General features: G+C 41.8%; 1 protein-coding gene across 8 annotated transcripts in view; it reads left to right on the plus strand.

The window, feature by feature from the left end:
- CPEB3 (cytoplasmic polyadenylation element binding protein 3) overlaps positions 1-9,303 on the plus strand; it is a 188,395-nt gene extending 179,092 nt beyond the window's left edge. For all 8 annotated transcript variants that reach the window (XM_075935182.2, XM_089780173.1, XM_089780174.1 and 5 more), the window contains one exon: positions 3,721-9,303. In XM_075935182.2, coding sequence (XP_075791297.1) covers positions 3,721-3,948 — 228 coding nt within the window. In that variant the 3' untranslated portion in view covers positions 3,949-9,303. The remainder of the gene's footprint in view (positions 1-3,720) is intronic.
- The last annotated feature ends 18,288 nt before the right edge of the window (positions 9,304-27,591 follow it).

Below are 27,591 nucleotides of genomic sequence, written 5' to 3' on the forward strand. Positions count from 1 at the left end.
GGGAGGATGGGGGGGAGGGGAGTAAAGGAGAGGGCAGAATCCCCACTCCTCCCCAGACCAGGGCAGTTCTCCTTAGCCCCACTCTTTGTAGGGTGGGGGCACGTTTGCTGAGCTCAGTGTGAGTCCTACAGGTGAGGTGCTGGTGGCACAACTGGGACTCAGGAACCTGGTGCTGGCTGGCTCTGTGGAGGAGAGGAAACAGGTGACTCATTTCCTAGGCAGCCAGCCTCAGCGGTGTGCCAAGTGTTGAGCAGATCAAAGACCACCACTGCCCCCTCTCTGCAGTGAAGTGCCTCCCACCCTGCCAACTCACTTCACTGCCCCCATGCTTTCCTTCCCATCAGCCCCATCCCATCCCCCTCCCCTACCCCTCTGTTCCCTTGTTCATCCCCCACTCCCTGTTCCCCTGTCTCCTCATGGCCTCCCCTCTCTTCACAGTGTTGTCCTATTTCCCTGGCTCCCCTCCCCCGTTCTCCAGTCACTCCCTGGGGCAGGAGGAGCAGCCACAGCCCCTCATGCCCCTGATCTCTCAGATGCCACACTTCACCATGGTGCTGGCGGAGATGTCCAATGGTGTGACTTGACCTGATGGTTTGCTGCTGCTTTTGCCACTCTGCACCCCAAGAGGTGAACTTTGTGGTTCTACAACTTTCCACCTACCTCCTCTACTGCAGCTGGACCACCAGGCCAGGGGTGAGCCAAGCATGAAAGCAATTGACAGTGTTGCCATCGATCAACTTTGAGCATGGATATGTTAGAAACAGAACATTATTAGCAGATCAAACCTGTTTAATGTATCAAGTTCTCCAGTGTTGTAAACTTGTGCGTGTATTGCTAAGAACAAGCTGGACGTAGGGGCACCAATTTAATAGTACTGTGCAGGGCACGATAAATTCTAAGAATGGCCCTGCAAATACATATAAACTTAAAGGGGGACATTCAAGTCTTGTCTTGAGATACCCATATGCAATAGCCATGGAAGTCACATGACAGGAAGCTGATAATTTATATCCTATCCAGTTGATATACCTCTAAGTGCTGCATCACCCAAGGACAGAATGTTTTAGGCTATGTTTACGCTACGGACCTTACAGCAACACAGCTGTGCCTCTACTGCTGTGCGGCTGTAAGTGCTGTATAACTACTCTTTGCTGGCAAGAGTTCTCCTACTGGTATAATTAAATCACCCTCTAAGAGTGGTGTTAACTGTTGTGGTAGGAGAGCCTCTCCTGCCAACACAACACTGTCCACACTGGGGCTCTTGCTGACAATACTTATCTCGGTTGGGGGGATTTTTTTTCACATCCCCAACTGACAAAACTTTTACCAACAAATGTGGTACTATAGTCAGAGGCCAAGGGTTAATGTAGAGTGTGATTAATGTTCATAAAGTGCTTTTTGAGATCTTCTGGTTATAGGAATGATAAAGGGTGTATGTGTAGTGTTGCTCAATCCCATATCTGTTGTTTATTTCGCTGAAATGTCAGCAAAGCCAAATTTTACTAAAGGCTTACTAATAGGAAATATAGTTCGTAGTTAAGGTAAATCCAAAGGTTTTATTTTGTATTAAAATCCAAAGTAATGTTTTAAAGTAAAGCTATGTCAAAGTAATAATGAAAATGTATACAGGGAATACTATGGTGATGAAATATCGTTAGAGAACAGTATGCTAAACCACTTTGGCACTCAAACAGAAATCTTCCTTGTGCACCCCAATTCCCGATCAAAATATATGGCTAACTGCCAAGATAAATAGCTTGATGGTTAACATAATGATGGTGGCTATAATCCAAGGTTACACATCAGCAAGAAAAAATTTAGGGTATATGCATCCTGGGTCACTTTCTTAATGACAGATCTTTTATAACTATCTCAATGTATGAAACAGATTATTTGGTCATAAAGTAAAAACAGAATCTTCCTACTAATACAGAAATAGATTCATGAACTGTTTGAATCCTTTGCCTAGAAGGGACAATATTTCCTTAATATAGAAGCTATACTTGTTTTACCATCTAAATGTACTTAGGAAAGCCATTTAAAAAAACCCCTAGATCTAATGATCTGTCTGTTATATAGAAAATGAGTATTTTACCCTCATTACTGTTTGGTTGGGTTTTGTTTCTATTTTTCATTCTTCCTTTCACCTCTCCTCTGTTCCTTTTACCTTATTTACAAGGTATGTATCTAGGTAGCTGGAAAGGAATACATTTCAAAAAGCACTTCTCAAAATGAGCTAAAATTTAGTGAGAAAAACTATGTGCTTTGTGTATGTATAAAGATAGCTTTTTCTGGAAGGAGAGGGTTTAGTGAGGAATGTAAGTGGCACCTTTTTGTAGGATACCGCAGTAAGTGTGTCCTGCTATGTACTGAAATGCCATAACTTCTGGATCATAATTCAGATTTGGCTTAGGCTGCACTGCGATGGTAGTAGGGATCAGCACCAGAGAGAAACCCATATCTTTCAAAACACTGAACATAAAGTTGTTAAACAGTTACAGTCTCTCCTGGTTATATATGCCATTTTTGTGATGGTATCCAGAAATATTGAATTTCTGACAGAATTAAAGGCTTGAGTGGAACTACTGTAGGCTGCATATTGTATAGCCATTTCCAGATCTAACTGGTAAAATTGATTGAGATTTGTTTAAAATGTGCCCATGCAGCATATTGGCGCACACATTCATTTCCAATAGATTATAATCCAGCAACTGAAATAACTCAAATATCTATCCACAGTAGCTTCCCCTAATTAAACCAGTGCCTCCAAGTTACTGTACAAGAACATACCAAATGAAAAACTTCCACAAATCCCCAGTCAGCTCTGGTCTTTCCCCACCCTCCATAGATATGGTATGAAAACTGATGGGCTTTGCAAAGTAACCAAAAGGTTCTCAAATTCAAGCCCTGGCAGGCCAAGGATTTGAAAAGAGAGGATACCTCACTGAGAGGATTCTGCTAGCAGCTACCTGACTATCTTCAAGAGGATAATCAACTCAATGCCCTCAACTGACATCAATTGCTAATGTAGCCCATTTATACCTGACAAAAGAAATTAGAGATATATTCTGCCTTGCATCTTTAATTCTATTATTGCTCCAGAAGCTCCTCAATTCCTTTTTGTCAGAGATTATTGGGACCAATTAGCATGGCATTTATTGGGACCTACAATACTGGGTGTGCAGGCTTGCATTTTAAAAACATTTGTAGAATTTATAGTTAATGACTTGTCCAAACATTGTACAAATTGTGATAATGCATTTAATTTTTTATTGCTGGTGTTTTGGTTTTTATTATTGTATTTATCTGATCATCCCTACTTTCCATTCAGTACAAAAACCCCTGAGGTTCAGTAACTTAAGTTAACTTTTTCCTGCTCCTTAAATCTGACTTGCATCCTTGGGCTTTTGGACCCAGAAGCAGAAATTGAGTGTGAGAGAGAGACTGGTTTCACATATTTCTGTTTTAGTTGAAAGCAGGAAGTATGGAAAGCTATCAAAGCAAACTTTTTCATAGGATTTCCTGCCAAACTTTCATACTAAAGTGGGTTTTAATAAGCATCTCAACCACAAATCCTTTTGAGGTTCAACCAATGTAACTTGAAAGACATTAATAAGATTTCAAAAGGACATATCAAAATACTGTTCCTTTAACCAGATCTTGAAAGAACTATATAAAGCATTTTATTTTCCTATAGTAATTTTTGTTTTCCCATTGCAGGTGGAAGTGAAGCCATATGTGTTGGATGATCAGATGTGTGATGAATGCCAGGGCACTCGCTGTGGTGGAAAATTTGCTCCGTTCTTCTGTGCCAATGTTACCTGTTTGCAGTATTACTGTGAATACTGCTGGGCAAGCATACACTCTCGTGCTGGGCGAGAGTTCCACAAACCACTGGTGAAGGAGGGAGGTGACCGGCCCCGCCATGTCCCATTCCGCTGGAGCTGAACCCTATGCTTAAACCCAGCAGCAAGTACTGGATTAGATAAAATCGAGGGGAAAAGAAGAGAGCGCTGCCTCAGGGCTTAGTGTTCTGGAAATCTGTGCATTTGTCCTCGACTTTAATGAAGATATGGGTCTTTTTATTACTATTATTATTATTATTATTATTATTATTTACAGTCACATTACTGAACTCTGTGTCCAGTATAATACAAACCAGCAGAGTGTAACTGTACTGATTTTGCACTTTGATTCACACAAACATCTGCTTGGTACCTTAATTTCCTACACAAGACTTGTCACTAGTGACATTACGTAGACTGCCATTCTCATCAGCCACCACAGGGTTGATGTGTATGTGATGACGATTTTTTATTATAATTATTTTTATTTTTAAACTGGAGCATGCACTTATTTTCAGAAACTTAGACTTGCCCCTAGCAGATGACTTACCAAAGGTAATACTCACAAATAGGTGGCAGATGTAGCAAAAACTTAAGCAAATATTCAGCAATCATTAGTTTGGGTCATTTAGAGGTAGGAATAACCCTTAAAGAAAATAAGCCTTTAGTTGCTCTCCATTTTGACTTGTAAGGATGATACCTCATAAGCTGGATCAGATTTCTTTTCTTTGTTTTGCTGAGGGTTTTTTGTTTTTGTTTTTTTGTTTTTTAGGTCTTTTAGTGTTATGTAAATGTATGCTGCAATAGCTTTTGCTGCTATTAAAATGGTATTACTAATACCATAATACTCTATTCAGGCTAGGGTATCAATTTAAAAAAATGAATATGTGATTAAAAATAGAGTGATGGCTGCTGAAAGGAGATCAGTATAGCATACAGAAAGCTTCCAAGGAAGGTCAATATTTTTGACTGCATGTTTACTTAATCAGGTTGCTGCATGCAATAAATTTTATATATGTTAATATAAAACCTGCCCACAATGCACAAATTAAGAATCTATGTAGGCTACAAAATACTGAATAAAGGAAAAAAATAATTACTGACTGGAGGAAGGCATGCCTCCATAAATGTAATGCTTCTGAAATTAGGATCCGCCCATTACAGAATGACCTATATTACAGCAAATATAAAAAGTAGATGTAGGATATTCTTAAAACAATTTGTGGATGGTAGATGAAGTACTTTGCGGTGCTCTGGTATATATTGTGCAATTTATTTTATATAGTAAAGTGATTAAGTCTAGTACTGTGATCAAACTTCACTGTTAAAACCTCTTTATTCAATATTAACACACTCTTGACAGTTTAGAACAGGCATTTAAACAAAAACATGAGCTCTTAGTTACAATCTTTCTCCTAATGCTTGCACCATTTATGTAGCTGCAGACCTTGTCCAGAAAACCAAAGAGCTCATACTAGCTTACATACACTACCGATTAGATAGACACTCAAACTGAGAAACTAGGCACATTTTAGGAGAGTTAGGAATAAGTGGGGTGCTAAAGAAATGTCTGCACACAAGTTAACACGAGATGTCGGCTTTTTGGGTATGGCGTTAACTCTTTGATCCCTGGATGTATCCTGTGATGCTTGAATACAATTAAGACCTGCTAACACAGTAGACATTTATTTAGCATGTCCTATGGGACTGTAGATAATAGCGTATAAACACACTTGGTGTACTTATGATTGTGAGAATGTGTACACTGTTTTTTCCCCTCCCTTCCCCACTTTGTTTTGCAGTTCTGGGGACAATCAGACTGGATATAATACCGCAGAGTAGATTTAAATGTTCTGGGTTTTGTTTGTTGTGATGTCCTTATTTGTGTCTAATTTAGTAAGGTTTTTTTTTTTTTTGTCAACGTGTAGTTGCAATTACTGGCTTTGAAAGAAATTTTTCTGTTTTTGAAAAAGAAAGAATAGTTTTTTACTGGTTTAAAATGCTTATTATAATTATCCCTTTCAAGGTTACTTCTGGGCTTTTTGGTGATATTGTTTTTTCCAGCCCAGATGTCTTCTTTTTTTTTTTTCATCTGTAAAAGACATTTTGTTATGCACTACTTTTTGTATCTAGACAGTTTTCAACAGTCGGCCAATGATTTTTTTTAAAGAAAAAGGCATGCTTTCTGACTGACATGATCTTTTGCAATACCTCAATTTTGAAATATAGGAAAGAAAATGATATTTTCTAAGTAAGTTTATTCAGAAAAATATATATTAATTTAATTCTGCAAGAAAATGATTTAACAGATGGGTAACTTTATTTTTTTCATGCTTATTTGCGTTTTTTGAAAATGAAGTTAAAGCTTTATAACTGTAATATTAAAGATCATAACTAACGTACAGAAATCTACCTAATTATGTGAAAGAAGTAAATCTTTTTGAAGAAATTCCCCTCTTTCATGTACACACATACCCCAGAGAGAGAGAGAGAAAGAGAGAGAGAGAGCTGAAGATGTACAGTACAGCATAAGGTTGGATTAAAACTAAAGAACAAAGCTGTCATAAAGATAATGTGTAAACACAAACTCCATTTGGTGCTGAAAGTTGTGAATAGAAGGTGAAGAAATTTTCCCTTAATTTGTATATTTATAATCAAGTGTGATTATGCACGACTGACCAGAATTGTGAGAGTTCTTCTGTTTGTATTTTTTAAAGAGAACTTTTTTAGTTTATTAAATTATAACATGCTCCCTTTTGTTTTGTACATGAATGTGCCCCTGAGTTATTAATGTTCTATTAAGAGGGTCCTTCAGAAATATTTTTTAAAATAAGGTGTTCTGAACTGCAACTTGATTAAGAAGCCCCTGGGTACAATAGGTCCTAATGTGGCCTTTTCTGTTGTGAGACTTGAACTAGTCGATTATTTTGAAGGCTAACCTAACCTCGACTATTTGTTGTTATGTGCAATACTGTTTGTACTGTTTGTATAAAAAAAGAAAAATGAAAAGAAAAAAGGCATAAATCTTTATTGCAGATTTATTTTCATTGCAAACTTTAGACATTGTGATTCACTAAGATCATTTTTCTACTGTCAAATATGTACCTTTTCTTCATGCTGGTATATTTTCAATAGTAATGTAGCCTTTGTACTGAGACAAATTTTCATTGTTATTTTTAGAAAGATTTTTTGCTAAGAGAAAATTAAACATATTTACATATTTTTCATTTTTATTTCATATTTTCTTTAAGGAGTGCTTTCTCAACCATTAATATAGTTATTTCTGGGAGAGACTTTCATATCTGGTCAATGTCATTAATATTATTTTGTATTTTTACTTGGAATAAATTAATTTTATGATGCTAATTCTTTAAAAGTTTATTTTTTTCATTTTCAGTTATTTTTGAAGCTAAAACCTTTGTAATATTGTTACTAAAGTGTCTAGTTTTTGAAATGCAAAGCTTTATGTATTAACTTGCTGATGTGGTTTACAATAGTGTGGCAATGATGAACTTGGTTGTTTATATAAAGTGATTGGAAAATGTAATGAATAATTGGGCAATAAAATGACAGAATGAAGCAGAAAATGTGATATTTTGAAAAGCCTTTTCCTTTATCAATATGATTTAGGGAAATAATAGGGATGTCACAGTACCAGTTCACTATCTAGATTTATACAACACCAATGCTGATAAATGCTATTGCTATTATAATAAACTAAAATCTACTGAAATAGTGGGTTTATGACCCTATCTGTTCAGCATAATGCTCCATTGCTTTTTTATCATGAACTTATTTAATCTCTTCTTTAAAACAGTCTGTCTTCAGTTCAATGTCCTAAAATCAGACCTACCCCCTTTCATCAGTGTGTTCTGCCACCATTTTTATTTACTTACTGGTCCCATCCTGAATAACGTTTTTTATATATATATAATTTTTCATTGATGGCATGGAACAGATGTAAGAGAAGTGTTGTGGGTAGCCACATGATTAATGCAAAATAATGCATGTCACTTTATGGTAGCAATGCAGTAACCCATATCACCACTACATCAGACAGTTAGTTTGTTTGCTCCTTCATCTTTGTCAGTTTTATTTGCTTTTCTTTTTTGTCTTTGTCTTTTCAGTCTCTGGCATATGAAAAAGTCTCTTCACTTTCTCTTCACCCCCTGCTCGTGTACCCTTCCCTTTCCCTATTTTCCTGGCAGAACTCACATCCCAGAGCCAGTGACTCTTTACTCTGGTGCCTAAAACAATCCAGCTTGAAACTGGTGTTGCATAAACAGAGCATACAATGACTTTCCCTGGATAGATCAGTTATTTCAGCTGGTTTATTGATGACCTTTCATAACTAATTTATAATGTTGTGATAGAGGTCACCTATAACTCGTAGAAAGAAATGTGTCCAGAGCTAGGCCATTGTGTGCGTCCTTTGTGTATTCAGTTGCATAAGTAATGTATAGACTAGGTTGCTAGAATAGTGAGGTAAAGTTTAGACTCAAATTAGGGTTGGATTACATACAAATTGCGAATATAAAGGAGACTAAGGATTGAAGAGGGAATAAAAGAATTTCTTAAGTGGTGCAAAGTTTATGCTTAGATTTCTGCCTACATGCTTGTGTTTTATAGCTTTCAGGGGGTAAAATAAATTGTATTGCAAATATGCTGTTAGCAAATAACTTGCTGGTTTCACTATCTGTTAGTAGTTTTTTAAAAAAAGCGCTTAAGTGGGAAAAGCTCCCATGTTAATATTTCAGTATTGTGACATCTCTACTTGCAAGATATGAGTGAAAGATTAGTCACAGATTTGTACAAATTTCTCTTTTGTTTAATCTGGCTTGTACGTAGTTGCTTCTTACACTGGTTTGTATGATGTCAACTTTTCTTTTTTTAAACCGGACACACTTTCTTCTTAATCTCAGCGGCTATAGTGTTGTCATACCACAGAGTATTTTATATTCATGTTGGTAACTACTCTATACCCCAAATGGGTAGCTGGTCAGGAACTATAAATGATCATACAATTCTGGCACATTTAAATTTATATAGAAACAAAACTTACCAACAAGTAGAAAACCAGGGTGCTAATATGGGATAATCATTTCAGCTATTTTTTTCTGGATGTAGTTCTGTTGGGGTATAAAGTATTAGGTATTTGTAATTTTGCTGTCAAAATAATGGGCATAACTTTTAGAGTATTCACAGCTAAGATCTCTGTAGTTGTTTTTCAGCTGATTTTAAATGTACTGTACTTTTATTACATGTTCTTGGATTGTTTTTGCTAGTAATCCTAACAAGGCTTCTACTTTTTTGGCTTGGACTAATGCTTGTATGGAACTGCAGTACTGTGACTAAACATGGAGCTCAATGCTGCTATTGCTTACAACTGCTTAAACTTTGTAGTTTGGACTTTATTTTTTCTGTAATAACAACTTATTAAATCTAGTTGTATGAAGTACTGACATTTGTCATCTTTTGTATATTCTAAGGAAAGCTTGGGAAATGTATTATGGGGTTATATGATGGGTTTTAAAACCCAGAACTTATTCTATAATCCTCTATTGATTAGTTGAACAAAATACACCTGCTCACATGCACAAAAACCTACATTAGTTAGTTGTTTTTTTCTTTTGGTTTGAGCTCCACTTCATCTTTTTCCCTCTTTCAATATCCAAATTAATTTGATTATGCCTGAAATTTCCCCATATCGCTATTAAATTGGACATTAAGGGTATGTCTACAATACAGAGAATATCAAATCTGCCGCTGTTGATCTTCCAGGGTTTGAATTAGTGGGTCTAGTGAAGACATGTTAATTTAAACAGAAAGGGGCACTCTAGTCAATGCCAGTAGTCCTGTTTCCACAAGGAGTAAGGGAAGTTGAAGGGAGAGTGTGCTCCCTTTGACTTCCTGCAGTGTGGCCTGTGCCAAAAGTTGAGTTAACGTACTTTGAATTAAGCTGTGCAATTAATGTAGCTGAAGTTGCATATATTAATTTGACCTTATCCCACGGTGTAGACATATCCTCAGGTATTAAATTGAATTAAACTGAAGCTGAATATAGAAATGTTAACTTTATATGGAATTAGTAAATGGACAAAACATGGTTAACTTTCAACTATATCGATACCAAATATGTTTTGGTACCAACAGAGTCATGCAGAATGGATTTCTTCAGCTTTCAGTAATATCACAGAAATGTAAGTAATATCACAGACATGTAAGTAAGTAGATTTAGTAGTTTTCCCCTAGAAAGGTGATTAATGTGCATATCAGTATTCAAAGTTTCTGATACTACTTTCAAACATGCTTGGGAGCATACACAATGTGACAAAATCCAAGTTCCCCCATAGTATGGAGTTTATAAACATGCCCAAGAGGTAAGTGTAGGTTACTTTGTGAAAAGCCTATATGGCAGTTTTTGACAGGAATGAATATTGTTCAATATGTTCCTATGCTGCAGATTGGGAAAACTTTCAGTAGTGTTTAGTGAGAGGCTGTAAAATTATCTGTTTCATAAGAACCTGAGAGAGGGTCTCATTTTAACACCTACCACTTCTAGGAGTTTTTCCCACTACCCCTAACATCCTGAAATAAACTCTTGAGGTACATTCAGAGAAGCCAACAAATACCAGATATTTAGTTTCCATTGCACGAAGCTGTGTCTATAGCTTCACACCAGCTATAGACTGATCAACAAGAGACAATTGTCTTACTATGTATTTAGTTTGTGCTTTGTGTTTTGAGGATTGAAACAGTGAGAAAAAATCAAGTGAAATAACCTACTAGAGCAACGTAAAATATTTTCTTTAAAAGGGGCTCTTGTTCTTACCTGGTAAACTCACCTTTACACTCCACCAGTCCTTGTGCAGCCTCTATGCAGAGCTGGTCCTCCTGGGCTAAGCTAAAACAGCATGATGGTTGCTGTATTGTACATCAGCTGTAACATGCCATAAGGGACCAAAATACCACCTGAATCCTGTTATGTCAGCAGCAAAAACACAAGTGACATAAGAACCATTCTTTGCTACTGGCTCTTTGTGATTGATTGTATCAGAATAGCACAATATTCTGCTAAAATTATTTGCACTAAAAATTACAAGACTGAGGGGTGTATAATTGGAAACAGGCTGGGATTGTAGTTGGAATATGACTGTTCCAAAAAGTTATGCAAAAACCTGGCGAGATTACTTGGGCCAGGTCCGTATTCTGTATTACTACCTCAGTGTGTTGAGCCTCACTGGGCATGCATTATGGTAGACTAGATGACATGCACCCCTGCTTAGCCACATGAAAATAAATGGCTCACTCTTGGATACAGGAAAATAAGCAGACTACTCTTATGTGAAAATATTTGAAACTTGTGTGAACAGCCAGAGACACTGGAGATGGGAATGTTCCCCTGGACATAGTTTTTAATGGTTCTGACTGGTCCCCAATAATTGAGAAATCCTGGCAGTAAATATTTTGCACTTTTCTCCGTGAAACCATAGGTGTTGGGTGCTTCATAGCTAAATATGAGTAGGTAATTCTGCTAAAATATATTTCCACTAATAAATGAGCTCTAAAGTGCAGACAGGTAAGTAGCATATAACTATGATGATCCTCCGCATGGTGTACAAGCTGCATTTCTATCAGCTACTGAAGCACCACTGTGGGCTGGTTTATGCATCTGCTAACATTAGTAGCAGCATAGTGGGGGAGAGCGATTTCTGTTGAGCTATTACTCTGGATTCCTTGCGCCACACCAGCAGATGAGTAGAGCCCTGTGTGGATACAAAATTTGCATCTGCATCTGCAAAAATGATCGACAGATATGGATACCTGTGGATATAAAGCAGAAATCCACAAATTTGCAGGGCTTTTGATAAAAAATGTGTATCCCAACATAAAAAATAATGGGATCTAAAACAGATGTTACCACTCAAGAAAGAGATCTTGGAATCATTATCGATAGTTCCCTGAAAACATCTGCTCAATGTGCAGTGGAATTCAAAAAACTAACAGAATATTGGGAATCATTAGGAAAGGACTATATAAGACAAAAAATGCCATACTGCCTCTATTTTAAAGTCATGGTATGCCCACATCTTGAATACTGTCTGCAGATTTGGTCACCCTATCTAAAAAAAGATATATTGGATTTGGAAAAGGTACAGAAAAGGCAATAGAAATGATTAGGGGTAAGGAACAGCTTCTATATGAGGAGAGATTAACAAGACAGGGATTTTTCAGGTTGGCAAAGAAATGACTAAAGGACAGGAAAGGGGGAGATAGGTTAGAGTTCTAGAAAATCATGAATGGTTTGGAAAAATAGAATAATTTACTCCTTCACTAACATAACACTAGAATTAAATTAAATTTATAGGCAGTAGATTTAAAACAAATTATTTCTTCAGTCATTCTGTGGAACTTTTTGCCAGGAGTTGGTGGAAAGGCCTCAACTGCAACAGGTTTCCAGTGAGGACAAAATAAGTTCAAGGAGGCTAGGTCCATCAATGACTACTAGCCAAATGGGCACAAATAGTGTCCCTAGTTTCTGTATGCCAAAAGCTGAGAGTGGGCAACAGAGTCACATGATGAATGCCTCTTCTGTTGATGCCTTCTGAAACACCAGGCATTGGCTACTGTTGGAAACAGGATATGGGGCTAGATGGACCTAGTATGGCAATTCTGATCTTATAAAGAGCCCAAATGTGTCTGCCCTGTGATATAAACCCAATTCCAGAGCTGAGAGTGCACCCGGGAGACCTGATAGTCAGGCACGCATTCGTTTGCTCACTCACTTTCTCACTAGTTGCAGAGAGAGCAAGACTAAATTTGTAAGGCTAATCAGTGTCCCTTAAGTGACTTGCCACAAGATATCAGAATGTTAATATTAGAGCTGAGTGGGTCTAATATTTATTTAAGTTTTCTTTCTTTTATGTAGACAGCTGACAGGAGCACTATATCTAAGTTATCAGCCCCAAAAATTAGAGTTCCGGGGCCTTAGTAGCCCTAGAAAGAGGTGATATGTGCATGTGGGAAGAGCAAATGGAATTTGTCATCCCCCCATTTGCTGCTTGGCTTGTACTGCGCATGCTCAGTAACACTGCTGACGCTGCTGTCCTCATCTGCCACCCTATGCTTTCACTCTTTTCTCCCCCACCATCAGGGCATGCACAAGTCCCTCCCGCCACTTTGCCAAAATCTGAAATGGCACCCCTGCTTCTCCCCTCCCTTCTTTACAGACCTGGAAGAAGAGAGAAAAATTCTCCTAGGGATAAAATCACACACAGGTCAATGGCAGAGCTCAGGGACAGGGGAGGGAATTCAAGTCTTATGACTCTCAGCAACTGATAGGCCACACTGCTTCCTTCTGCCCTGACTCAGTTTGTCATCTGGACTGTTTGCATACTGGACTAGGGAGATGTTGGTGAACTACTTACTTATGGTAGTACCAGCTTGTGCGAAGTGTCTCCAAGAAGGAATGATCCTTAACCCCCATGGAACTTGCAGTGTAAGGACAGATAATCAGGATAAAGGAGGTTAGGGGAAGAGGAACAAGACCCAGATTTTTTTTATACTACATGTTGGACTTCCCTGGTCCAGCACCCTCGGGACCAGACTGCGGGATTTTACTGGGCCTCCAGGCTCTCAGGACTCCTGGCTACTAGCTTTCCACATCCACACCAGATCACAGATGTTTTCAGACCAGAGAGTTGCAGTTAATAGAGCCGTGATGGGGTAAGGTCACAGAAAATCCCTGGGGGTGCTTTTAAGAATGCTGACAAAGCCATTGACACTTGCCTTGTTCTCTGGGGTTTCTCACCACCCTGTCCTGCTGGGCCAACACACTAGATTGGCCAGTTTTTCTGGAAAATCAGCTGCTTTTCTGGAAAAATTTGCCAGCTATCTATACTGGCTGCTTGAATTTCCGCAAAAGCACTGACTTCCTACTGTAAGAAATCAGTGCTTTTCGTGGAAATACTATGCTGCTCCCGTTTGGGCAAAAGTCTCTTTTGTGCAAAACTTTTGCACAAAAGGGCCAGTGTAGACAGCTGAGATTTGTTTTGCGCAAAAAGCCTCGATCGCGAAAATGGCAATTGGGGCTTTTTTGCGGAAAAGCACGTCTAGATTGGCACGGATGTTTTTCCGCAAAAAGTGCTTTTGCGGAAAAGTATCCGTGCCAATCTAGACACTCTTTTCCAAAAATGCTTTTAATGGAAACCTTTTCCGTTAAAAGCATTTCCGGAAAATCATGCCAGTCTAGGTGTAGCCCTGGTCTGATTCCAGCCAAGGCACAGAGCAGAGATCTCTGCCTTGCCCCTCCCACACATCGGATGTACACACTGATTGCTCCCCCAGATAATTATTTACACTGGGCTTGATAGTAAACAAAAGTGATTTTTTTAAGTGCAAGCAGAAGGATTTATGAGGTTATAATTGAAAGCAGGCAAAGAGGATTACAACTTTAAAATAACAGAAAATGCTTAGCTAATTCTACACTCCAATCTCAGCACAAACTTATTACAAACTCACCCTAAAACTATTCTTGTTCCAGCAAAGCCTTCAAACCAGAGAAGTCTCCTTTTTCCTGGGGTCTTTGGTTATCCTCTTAGGTATGCCATGCCAGCCAAAGACAAAAACTGCTAGCTTCCCATTGCTTTATAGATTCCCTCTTTGGGTGGGAATTTTGTTTCTACATTCCACCTTTACATGGAAAAATCACAGCTGATCAGGCCCTACCAGTGTGTGCATGTCTTGGGGGAGTGGAAATTACATGGCTTCCTATAGTACCAACTACTGCTAAGACTTAAAGTACAAAAGAGGCTGCTTGCAGTTGACCAGACCTTGAGGGAAACACCCTTGATGGCTTGCCTTTGCACTTTTAAAACCATTCCATACTCCATATATCTAACTTTACACCCAAACATGATACATTTACCAGAATAAGATATACAGACCCAGAGGATTATAATATTACAATTGATAGGTTGCTTACCTGAGGTCATTTGTCCCAAGCATCTTTGAATTATGCATATTTGTATCCATAAGTCCATTTAATTAAGCATCTAGATTGGCATGATTTTCCAGAAATGGTTTTACCGGAAAAGTTTTCCGTTAAAAGCATTTTCGGAACAGAGCGTCTAGATTGGCACGGATGCTTTTCTGCAAAAGCACTTTTTGTGGAAGAGTGTCCGTGCCAATCTAGACGCGCTTTTCCACAAAAAATCCCCGATCGCCATTTTCATGATCGGGGCTTTTTTGCGGAAAACAAATCTGAGCTGTCTACTCCGGCCCTTTTGCGCAAAAGTTTTACACAAAAGGGACTTTTGCCTGAATGGGAGCAGAATAGTATTTCTGCAAGAAGCACTGATTTCTTACAGTAGGAAGTCCGTGCTTTTGCGGAAATTCAAGCAGCCAGTGTAGACAGCTGGCAAGTTTTTCCGGAAAAGCGGCTGGTTTTCCAGAAAAACTGGCCAGTCTAGACACAGCCTGCGTCTAGGGGGTTTGGCACAAGAAGTTCAACCTGTATTTGATTTGCTACCATTGTAGACGGGGCAGATGACCGTTTTGCGGGGCTTTCTGAAGTGCAGGGCCCGGGACGGCCGCCCCGTTCGCCCTGCCCTATATCTGCCCCTGATTGTAGACAACTTAGCAAAAGTGGATCTTTAAGAGGAATTTAAATACCTACTGTATGGTGAGTACCCACGATGAGACACAAAAAAGTGAAATTGAATAAATTATAGTGAGTTCAACAGTGTGCAAAATGATTACGACAGTGGTCCCCAATGCGGTGCCTGTGGGTGCCGCAGTGCCTTGTGGGTGCCATGGCACCCGCCAAGCCATTTCTGTGCTCCCGCTGAGTGATTGGGGCCAGCCCCGCCCCATGTCATGTGGTGCATGGGCTGGGCCTGGGCGCACGGCATATGGGTGGTGCCGGCCCCTGGGCACATGGCGTATGAGCATCACCGTCCCGGGCGTGTGGCACAGGAGCGGTGCCGGCCCCAGGAGTGCAGCACATGGGTGGCACCGGCACTGGGCACGCAGCGTATAGGTGGCCCTGCCTCTGGGCGCGTGTGTGGCCCCGCCCCTGGGCGCATGTGCAAGCCCCGCCCCCGGGTGCCCAGTGCATAAGTGGCCCTGCCTCTGGGCGCCTGGCAGCCCCAAAAGTTTGGGGACCACTGTATTAAGGAAATGTCTGTGACCAAATTAATATGAAAGTAAAACTGCCGCAGCAAGGTGGCACTATAGCTGATCATACTTCTAATAGAGGACACTAGTGTCTTTGTGTTTAGACATACTCTGGAAATTATTGGCGGACAGAAGATGCTTTTGAAGCTTATCAAAGCTTCTAAACTCTGCACAGAAGATAACTGACTTCTGGAGGGGCACAAGCATCACATGATAGATTAAGGAAATTTAATCAACATGGAGAATGCAGAACACTGTAGATCAGTGGTGGGCAACCTGCAGCCCGGGGGCCACATGAGGCCCATTGGGGTTCTATATGTGGCCTGTTAGACATTGTATTTACTGTTACCCACGTGCAAGGTTGCCAGCTGCCACTGGTTTATGCCTGCAAGTTTTTTCTACCCTTATTACTAAAGTGACATGGTCCTACAGCAAGGGCACATGAACTGAGGTGCATGCTGACTGCAAACATTGACTGTGAGAGCCATGTGCGCCTCTTCATCCAATCAAAGTGCTGCTACAGTTCAATGGGCACACGCTGCAAGCACTTGCTACACAAGCACAGTGAGCAAAACTACCCTTTCCTGGGAGACCATCTTGGTTATGACAATCTTGCAGTCCACAGAGATGAAGGAAGGCCTAGGCCACTCATGCAGCCCACTCGTGAACCGAGGTTGCCCATTGCTGGTGGAGGCAGCAAAGATCAAGTAGGAAATTGTTAGTGTTAACACGCATAGTGGTTGGATGTTAACAGGACACTAACGTGTTCCTTTACATCAGGTTTCTCCTACACACCCTTTAAATGGCTCGTTAATTTTTTTTTTTTACTTTCTTAATCTATGTTGATATTACAGGTCTTTTGGCTGTTGGCCTGAGCGCAACAAACACAGAATTGTTTAGGTGTAGCCATTCCACTCCCATTTCTTTGTGCAAACAAATGCCTGCACTGCTTTTTCAGTTTCTGCTCTGCTTACTTTATGTCCATAGTAAATAGCCAGCTGGTAGACACAGGGAGGGACTGTCACTGTTTTGTATCTTGTATAGATCTTAAATGGAAATGCCTCTTACACATGCAAGCTGAGCATACATAGCCAGGCTGAAACCATCCCTTCCTGACACTTGTCAGGAACATGAACATGATTGTCTCTTCCCCCTTGTACTGACCCTACAGGTTCAGAAATCAGCAGACTAGACCAAAAAAAGTCATGAGATTTTTTTAGTTTCTTGTTTGAAATTTGTGCTTTCCTTGCCTCTTCTCCACCGTGCCTGTGACAATTAATGTTGCCAACTCTGCCAATTGAATACAGAAACATGATTCTAGCTCCTAGCTGCAGAAGCTCTTGCTGGCTGCCAGATGATGCAGAGATTCCAGCTTTTGCCACACATTCAAATGAATTCTCCCCACCCCCTCCCAATTTCCCATGTGGTGAGGTCAGTTCTGGGGCCTCACCCCTTTTCCTCTCCACTCTGTACCTGCTGCTCCCCCCTCCCCTTTCCCAGCCAGCCACCAGTCCCAGACCCAACGCCTTGTCCTGATCTACTTCCCTGGCCCAAATCCTGCCCTCTCTGTATTTGGATCAGCAGGAGTGAGTCACTGACAGCACAAGTGAAAGTGCCTTCCTCCTCTGTTCTGGTGCCAGGATCCAGAGGGGCCCGTGGCAACCCAGAAATACAACTGCAGAGAAAGTCCTGCTCAACTCTGGGCTGTGGCGTGCACACTGTGGATAAGATCTTCAGAGATGATAACTGGTAAAGGGAGTGCAAACTGCAGTTTTCCAAAATAATTCAGCATCCAAGAAGCAAGAGTTAAGGCATACTGCCAGGGCCTTCTCTTTTCTCTGGGATATTTGTGTTAAAGGCCTTCCCATAACTTCATAATACTGTGTCTCATTCCATCAATTACAGAAAGGTATATGAATGGTCTGCCTCAAATCATACGCATTTAGGAAATTCTAAGATGTGGCCAAAACTGGGTTCAGAAACTAACTAATCCTTCCTATTGTATTTATTGCTGCAAACCAGGCTGTAGGCATAAAAGCAAATAGTTTCCTACACGTCAGGCTCAAAACTGACTTAAATGTTTGGCGTCAGTACTCAAACAAAGGCCACTGTGGGCTCGGGAAGCTTCCTCAGCAATGATTTGAACTGCAAAGTCTGAAGTTAATTCTCGATGCAATTTATGCCTGAAGATGATGGAATTGGCAAAGTTTTGGCAGTTTAATTTTCATTGTATCAAAATGCTGTGTATTCATTTTCAATTTTTTAAAAATCTTTACTGCTCAATAATCCTTTTATAGCTGAAAACGAAACAATTTTACTGCCAAACTTGTCTGTTAGTGCCACTTAATTTTGTTGCTATTTTTCTGTGATTGTATGTACAAAGGAAAGCCAATGTATTTAATCCCTTATGAAATGGGAATGTAGATTTGCTATGGATTATTAATTTATAGCCAAAGATGCAAGTGAGTTCTTCTGGACAACACACACAGTAGATATTGGCTATATATGCAAATATTTATGTAACTATATGCAAATAGCTTCTTTCACACTGACGGGCATGAATACAAAGATTAAGGCAAGACTACATAACATGCAGGCCCCATTTATGTCAGTTCTGCTGATATTAATAAAATGCACTATTTATCTGATTTCCACCCATATGACAGAAGTTTTAATGAGCAATAACAGTCCAGGAATTTAACTACTAAAACACACATCAACAGACGACCATTATATTGACTATTTTTTTTTGTTTTGGCTTAACAAATCAAACAAAAATTGCCAATACAATATTTACTGAAACACAAGTACACTAATGTGAAGTTAAAGGCGCTGAGGGGAGACATGGCCTGGCTAGAAAAGGAACCCAGGAATCCTGCTTCCCAGAATCCCTTCCTTTCCCCTGCCCACCCCACCAAGCACCAGCTCCCACAGTCCTCACAGAGCAGAGACTGGAACCCCCAAATCTAACCAACAGACCCACTGCCCACCTACAGGAAAGGAAAGAAGCCAGAAGTTTTAATGCTCAGTTCCCTGCTCTAACCCAATTCACCCGCCCCTCTCCTAGAGCCAGGCACCCTTCCTCCCTCCTGCTTCAACCCAATGTCCTTTCCCTTCCCTCCCCCAGATACCAGGTACCCCCCAGGCCCCTCTGCTCTAACCCGATGTACCCGCCCCTCCCCCAGAACCAGGCACCCCAACCCCCCCCCCCCCGCTCCAACCTATGCCCTTCCCCTCCCCTAGAGCTAGGTACAACTCCCCCAGCCCCCTGCTTTAATGCCCTTCCCCTCTCCCAGAGCTAGGCATCCCGAGCCTCCCTGCTTTAACCCAATGCCCCACCCCTCCCTCAGAGCCAGGCAACCTCAGCCCCCCTGCTATAACCCAATGCCTTTTCCCTCCTGCAGCACCAGGGACATAAATCTTGCGAGGCGGAGGGTAACGCCCAGGGTCTCACCGGAACCATGTGCTTTTCCCTCCAGGCACTGGGCCCTGTGTGCAGAGCGGCTGTGAATGGTTCGGGTGTGCAGCTCTGAACGTTCCATTGATGGCACATGCCGCTGCCCCCTCCCCAATTCCCTTTGCAGGGCAACAAAACCCGGACATGTTTTGCCTTTTAAAAAACCTGTCCAGATGACAATTTAACATGTGAAAACAGGGACATGTCTGGGAAAAATTGGATGTATGGTAACCCTACCCAAGCCCCAGCACAGACCTTTCTCACCGCAGCCTCGCTGCCTGGCTCCACTCCTGCCTTGCCATGTCTCTCGCTGCCGAGTTCTGCCCCTGCCTTGCCACGTGCCTCACTGCCCGACTCCCCCACTGCCTCTAGCCACTCCCGGCAGCTCCTGCGCACGCGTCAATGTGGCCTAGCTTAGTGCAGCACCATATGGCTCTGCTTGAGGGGAGGCGCTGCCACTGTGGCTGATGCAGCAGGTGTGCTTTGCCTCTGCCTCTTGCTGTGCCCCCTCCCACCGGCCGGCAGCTCCTGTGCATGTGGCCTGGCTCAATACAGCACCATGTGGCTCAGCTCGCGGGGAGGCACTGCCGCTGGAGCCCACAGCAACGAGGCAGGCTAGTGGCCCAGGCGGCGGCTCAAGGCGCCTCAGGCTGCACACAAATAGGCCGCATGCAGCCCACAGGCCGTGTGTTGAGTAGCCCTGATTTACACCATCTCCTACTGAGATGGATGAGGACCTGGCACCTCTCCCACTCATAGTAGCCAGACATTTGGTGTGCAGATCTGACAGGGCACTGTCAGGTCCCCTTTTTGACTGGGAAACCAGGCACGTGCCTGCTATCTTAGCTGGAGTTGTCTCCTACCAGTGTTTTGGGGGTGCTGCTCCCAGGCGTGGCTCTCGGTAAGTGGCTCCTGACCCAGCGTGGAAGGTGAGAAGAGAAAAGAAGCAAGCAGCAGTGGGGAGGAGAAAAGAGGGGTGAATGGGACAGGGCTTTGGGAAAGAGATAGGACAGGGATGAGGCCTTGAGAAAAGAGGGGGGACAGGGAGATACTGCCATGCCTATTGGAGTGTCCAGTGTTTAAATATTACCAGATTGGCAACCATATACACATAGCATGTAAGATCGCCTACTAGTTAGAAATGTGGAATACTTACACACAAAGCCAGTGTCTAGACTGGCAAGTTTTTCCGCAAAATCATCTGCTTTTGCGGAAAAACTTGCCAGCTGTATACACTGGCTGCTTGAATTTCTGCAAAAGCACTGACGATCTCATGTAAGATTGTCAGTGCTTTTGCGGAAATACTATGCTGCTCCCATTTGGGCAAAAGTCTTTTTCCGAAAAACTTTTGCGCAAAAGGGCCAGTGTAGACAGCAGAGATTTGTTTTCTGCAAAAAAGCCCCAATCGCAAAAATGGCGATCGGGGCTTTTTTGAGGAAAAGCGCGTCTAGATTGGCCACGGACACTTTTCCGCAAAAAGTGCTTTTGCAGAAAAGCGTCCTGCCAATCTAGATGCGCTTTTCCGAAAATGCTTTTAACGGAAAACTTTTCCGTTAAAAGCGTTTCCGGAAAATCATGTCAGTGTAGACGTAGCCAAAGGGATGAGATTCTCCGTTTAACTCAATGGCAAAACTCACATTGACTATACGAGTCATCTGGATTTCACCTGGAATGTCAGCCCAGCTTTTCACCTTAGTATCTGACTTCTCAGTTGCTTTAGATTGTTAGACTTTTAAGCCTAGTATTGTTACTTTTATTTACAGTCATGAAACAGTTTATCTAAACTCATTCTATTTAGGGGCCACCTAACTCACTGCTCTTTGATCACTGCTCTACTTTATTAACCACGTGTAAGACTTTAGTAAATTAACAATTTACTGAAGGGATGAGTGTGCACAGCCCACTGGGATGGCAGACACTTTACATGATTCAGTTACTTATGAGACTGCCCCGCCTCTCTAAATTCCAAGAAAAGAGAATTAGGAGCACGTTATACATATTGTAAAAGACACAAACAAGGTGGTTTAAAAATGAAAAGATTGGGAGAAGATCTATAAAAATTGGAGAGAAATTCTACATGAGAGAGAGAGAGAGAATTGTACAGAATTCATGCATTTTCTCCCCTTCTTTGTATATCCAGGCTGGAGCTGGAACAAGATAGGAATTGGGCATTCCAGAAGTTTTAAAATAACAGAAACAAAGCAAGATATTTCCTTTTTCTAGATCTTTGTTGTGCAGAAGGGAACAATGTACTTTGAAACCTATATAAACCCTTCTGAATTAATGGGACTAATGAGGCTTAATGTCTTCTCTCATAGCTTTTATAATTAACTGCTTATTCTGCTTCAGTAAGCAAATGTACCGATAATTGACTATGTTAGAAGTAGTAATGTATGCTAGTGATTTGCTGGAGAAAACCCTGAATGACATAGGAAACCAGAGGAAGGACTTAAGGTGCAAAAGAAAGCATGCACTGTCTGAGGTAATGTAGTTAGAACATGTTAATACACAAACTGCAGAAAATATATAAAAAGGAGAACACACATTTCAGAACTAGAAGTACTAGAACATTTAGGGCATGTCTACACTACAGAGAAGATCGACCTTCTGGAGGTCAATCTTCTAGCATTCGATTTAGTGGGTCTAGTGTAGAACCCCTAAATTGAACTCTGAGGGCAGCCCCTGCCGGCATCCATTACTCCTCATTCTGTGTAGAGTAAGGGAAGCTGGTGGGATCATGTGCTCCCGTTGGCCTCCCACAGTGTGGATGCCATGGGTGGCTCAGCTCAGAGTAAGCAAAATGCAGGACAATGTAGCACTGTAAAGACTAACAAGATGGTTTATTAGATGATGAGCTTTCGTGGGCCAGACCCACTTCCTCAGATCAAATAGTGGAAGAAAGTAGTCACAACCATATATACCAAAGGATACAATTAAAAAAAGTGAACAAATATGAAAAGGACAAATCACATTGCAGAACAGAAGGGGGATGCGGCGGGGGGGGGAGGAGGAAGAAGGAAGGTAAGTGTCTGTGAATTGATGATATTAAAGGTAGGGAGAGTGGGATGTTTGTGAGTTAATGGTATTACAGGTGATAATTGGGGAAACTGTCTTGGTAATGGGTGAGATAGTTCAAATTCTTGTTAAGTCCTTGTTGGCAAGTGTCGAATTTTAACATGAATGACAGTTCAGAGGATTCCCTTTCAAGTGCAGATGTAAAAGGTCTTTGTAGCAGAATGCAGGTGGCTAAGTCATTTAGAGAGTGTCCTTTCTGGTTAAAGTGGCAAGAAACTGTTTTCTCTTTGTGATCTTGTCTGATATCTGTTTTGTGGGCATTAATCCTTTGGCGAAGTGTCTGAGATGTTTGTCCAATGTACATAGCAGACGGACACTTTCGGCACATGATAGCATAGATTATATTTCTGGATGCGCAGGAATATGTGTTCTTGATCTTATAACTCACTTGGTTAGGTCCAATAATGGTATCAGCAGAATGAATATGTGGACAAAGCTGGCAACGGGGTTTGTTGCAAGGGAAGGTACCAGGGTTGGTATTAGTGTGGTATGTCCTGTGGTGGTTGGTAAGAATCATCTTGAGGTTAGGTGGTTGTCTATAGGAGACTATGGGTCTGTCTCCCAGAGCCTCTTTGAGTATGGTATCCTGTTCCAATATAGGCTGTAGTTTATTGATAATGTGTTGGACAGGTTTGAGTTGGGGGTTGTAGGTGATGACAAGTGGTGTTCTCTTGTTGGTTTTCTTGGGTCTGTCTTGAAGTAGATGGTTTCTAGGTATTCGTCTGGCTCTTTCAATTTGCTTTTTTATTTCTCTGGGTGGGTAGTTGAGATTTATAAATGCTTGGTAGAGATCCTGAAGCTTCTGGTCTCTGTCAGTGGGATTAGAGCAGATGTGGTTGTATCGAAGGGCTTGGCTATAGACTATGGATCGTGTGGTGTGTTCTGGATGGGAGCTGGATGCATGTAGGTAACTGTATGAGTCGGTGGGTTTTCTGTAGAGAGTGGTGTCTAATTTTCCATTGTTGATTTGTACGGTGGTGTCCAGGAAGTGGATCTCTCGTGTAGAATGGTCCAGGCTGAGGTTGATGGTGGGGTGTAGGTTGTTGAAATCTCTGTGGAATATCTCCAGTGTTTCTTGGCCATGCGTCCAGATCATAAAGATGTCATCGATGTACCATAGGTAGAGGAGGGGTGAAAGGGGACGGGAGTTGAGGAAACTTTGTTCTAGGTCAGCCATGAAGATGTTAGCATACTGTGGGGCCATGCGTGTATTTACATAGCTGGATGGCATCTCTTTAGCCGACTTGCATGAGCCAGTATAGACCAGACCTTAGAGTCAGGAACAAACATTCAGGAAGAGAATTTTCCTGACTCTACTGCTGTAAAAGGAAAGCACTGCCCCACCACTCAGAAGTAATTTTTGGTCAGGTCCAAACATTGTCTTTTAATATAAAGAGCTCACCCTGCTGATTCTAAGATGCAAACTTTCTTAATGCTTAGTCAGCAGTTTAGAAACGTTTTTGTGCTGAAAAAGTCCCACTGCACTCTCACCACTCAGAAAATGACTTTTTGTAGGTGGCAGTGATACAATTTTCAGCAGTCTTTTTACAGGATGAAAGAGACATTGTATGCACTAAGTAAACAACTGGCCAAAACCACTAGAGTCTACAAATAACCCACTTTTTGTTAGTTACAGTGAGGAACTATAAACTGATTTTGATGAAGTGGTAAAGCTATATGACCCATTATATAACTCAATAAAGCTGTGTCTAATTAATTGTTGCATTAAAGGTCACAGAAAGATAATCTTCAGTGAAGCTAAAATGTCTTGAAAGATGAGCAGGAAAAGGATATGTCAAATCCTATAAATTGATCAGACTGTTTGTCTGTGACGTGACAAAAATGCCTCATACTATATCCCCATCCCAGGAAGCTGGGATCCAAAGTATAGTGTAAAGCAGCCCTGGCAAAATACAGCCTATGGGCCAGTTTCAGCCCACCAAGCCACTACATTTGGCTTGCCCCATGTGCCAGCTGCCAGGTTTCCTTTCTGTTTCAAAACTGGAGGGAAGCGGGGAGGTTTCAGGAGCCGCCCCGCCCCACCCCCAGCACCATCCCATTGGCCAGTTTCTGGGCAGAAACCAGCCAATAGGAACTGTTTGTTTGAATAACAGGCAGCCAAGAAGACTACCCCCTGTTATGGTCATGATGGATGGCCAGCAGCCTGGGGACCAAGGGGTTAACTACCTAACCAGGTAGCAGTCAGCCAATAGAAATGCAGATGATAGGGATTTCAAATGGAGACAGGAATTTTTTGGTTTTCCCTCCTTTGTCTCTGAGCCAGTTTGCTCTAGATACTGAGGGAGACAGAAGACATGTCTCTCTCCAAGGAAAAGTGTGTAATGTGTAAGTAGGGTAACGTTTTATTGTTGTCTGTTGTGGGACTTTGGATCTAATCTCTGTGCTGTTAGAAATGGGTTTTCCTTGCTTTTGTGACTAAGTTTTGGCCCATGGGAGTTCCCATGAGTATATTAATTGGTGACTTTTTCCATCTAATCATTATGCTTGCAACAGGAGTATTGTTTTGATAATAAAAGTGCTTTATTTTTTTTTTTATTAACCTGGTATAGGTTCAGGTCTGTGTCCTGCAAAATCTGTCTGGGATCTGCATGCCTCTGACTAGGGGATAGCAACACAGACTGCAATTTGTATTTTCTCTTTTCTCTTTCAAGCTCTTTGGGGAAAAGAGCTTGGGGTGCCCTGGGGTTGGTTTCAAGTGTCTACCCCTGTTTGTGGGTTCAAAAGCACTTGATGGTGGCAGCAGATTTTTATCCCCAAAGTCTAGGTTTTTAGGATTTGGGGAGCAGTTTTATACCAAAGCCTGGAAAGATAAGATTTTTGAGGTACTTTTGCGGGACCCCACTTCTGCATCCATCATACCAGAGTGGGAAATCAGTCTTGACCCCCGCCCCCCCCCCCCGCCTCCCCGCTCCTCTTGGCTTAGTTATTCACTGACACACATGGCCAGGCAAGCAAGCAGGCTGACTGTCTGGGAAATGTTTTAAGCACTGCAAGCCTTAGCTCTGCAAGCAGGCAGGCTGGTTTGGCTCTGGCTGTTACATCTCCTGGACACAGCCTGCCTCTGGCACCCCAGCCCCTCCCTGCCCCAACCTTCTGTGCGCCCACTCAACATACCCAAACCTTCTGTCCCCCTCTTGCACTCATAACCTCTCCCAGATCTGGCACCCCAATCTCCTGCCCCAGATCACAATCCCCTTCTAGCCTAGGTCACATCCCAAACCCCTGCACTCCAGTCTCCTGCCCTACGTCACAACCGCTTGCTTCACACAAAGTCCCTCCCAAACTCCAGTCTCCCTCCTGCACCCCAGTCCCTTACCCCAAGCTCCCTTCTGCACCCAACCTTCAGCCCAGACCCCACATCTCCTCCATTAGTATCATGGAAGAGTGCAGCCCTTGACCACTTTCCAAAATCTTAGCGTGGCCCCTCATAAAAAATTATTGCCCACCCCTAGTGTAGCGCATGATGGACTGTGTCAAAAATGAGGGGAAATCACTCCTTCAGTGAAGTCTTTTGCAAATTGTTTTCTGAGACCTCATAAAGGCCTCGTGGTAGAAAATTGAATTTTGTTTGCTGTTCATAAAGCAGCTGAAGCTCATATCTACTGCATCTGCATCTGCTTTAAAGTGAGCCAATAATACCGTCTGAGAGATTTTAAGGAACAATGCTAAACTGTTTGTGGGTTCTCCTTTTTAAATGAGGCGTGAGCTTAGATGGGTTGCCATGGTCTTTCCACTGAAACCAAGAGGAAAGACTGGAGCAAGACAAGACTACAGCATTTTTTCTTTGATCTTTTAAATGTTCGTAGTCAATCCCCAAACTAGAATTTAGAAGTGTAGTGACAGTAGCTTTCTATCTTGCTACTGAAACTGTTTTTGCTGGCATATGTGGCCTCTAATAATTAATATTTATATTATAAGCAGTAGATACCATCTCTGAGCAATCCTGAGATGTCCATGCTTTTAAGCAGATGCAGTTGTGTATTCCACTTAGGTGCACCCAGATCTCCAGAACCAGAGAATATTGTGCAGAAGGCAGCATTTGCACCTTGTGGCTATAGCCTCTCTCTGGCCATAAGGCAGCACCAATCCCCTTGTAGTTGCTTCTTACTGCCCATGGCTGCAGTTGGAGCGCTGAGGCTCTTAATTTCATAATTCTTATTCATTGGGTTAGTGTTAGTTAACTTAGTTAATTTTTTTTCTCTACTGAGGGCATCAGCAGGGTTCAAATACTGTTCATCATGAGGGTAGTGGAAATCCCCAACAATGAACCGCACAGGAGATACTCGCCAGCACTAATTGTTACAACACGAATGGCCTATTGAGCAGTGCTGAGCATTCTTTGCCTGTCTGGCTTGAGCTCTTTCTTGGTCCAAGATTTTACCAGGACTATGGCACCCACCGCTTTGCTGACACTGTCTGGATGGACTGCTGAACCTTGTGTCCTAAAACACCAATAGGGAACAGGCAAAGCCAACTGTGAAAGCAGGAAGGAGTTAATATATTTTAACAAAAGAGGAGCTAGGTATAATTTGATCCACCTGCCTGGTAAATAATGCAAATCATAGACTTGCAGAAGACTTGGGTTCACTGCTGCCCTGAGCACTTTTGCACCTTGGTCTGACAAACGATGGAAGCTGTGGCTGAAGTAGGCTTAATTTTCAAGATGTGGGAAGTGGTTATCAGCATATAGTGGATGAGAAAGAGAATACTGCAGGCTTGGTCTCCCTCACATCTGTAAGTTTGTTCAACTACTGCGAGGGTGGTGGAGGAGGAGGCCTATGCAGGGACATATAACCACATAGTGATAGGTGAGTATAAAAGTCCAACAATCTCTGCTCTGGGAATGTGAGAGACTCCCTCATTCAGCTAGTCTTGGATTCAGAAAAGGGGAAATGCATTTTAACAGCTTGAAACTCGGTAATCTGGACTTCCCTAGTCTGGCATCATTGGGGTCACCAATGTGAACAGATAACAGGGCAGCAGCCTCCCCCACTTCTTGCTTATCCCCTAGCCCTT

This window comes from Pelodiscus sinensis, chromosome 8 (genome assembly GCF_052426305.1).
Source record: "Pelodiscus sinensis isolate ZL-2025 chromosome 8, ASM5242630v1, whole genome shotgun sequence".
Lineage (NCBI taxonomy): Eukaryota > Metazoa > Chordata > Testudines > Trionychidae > Pelodiscus > Pelodiscus sinensis.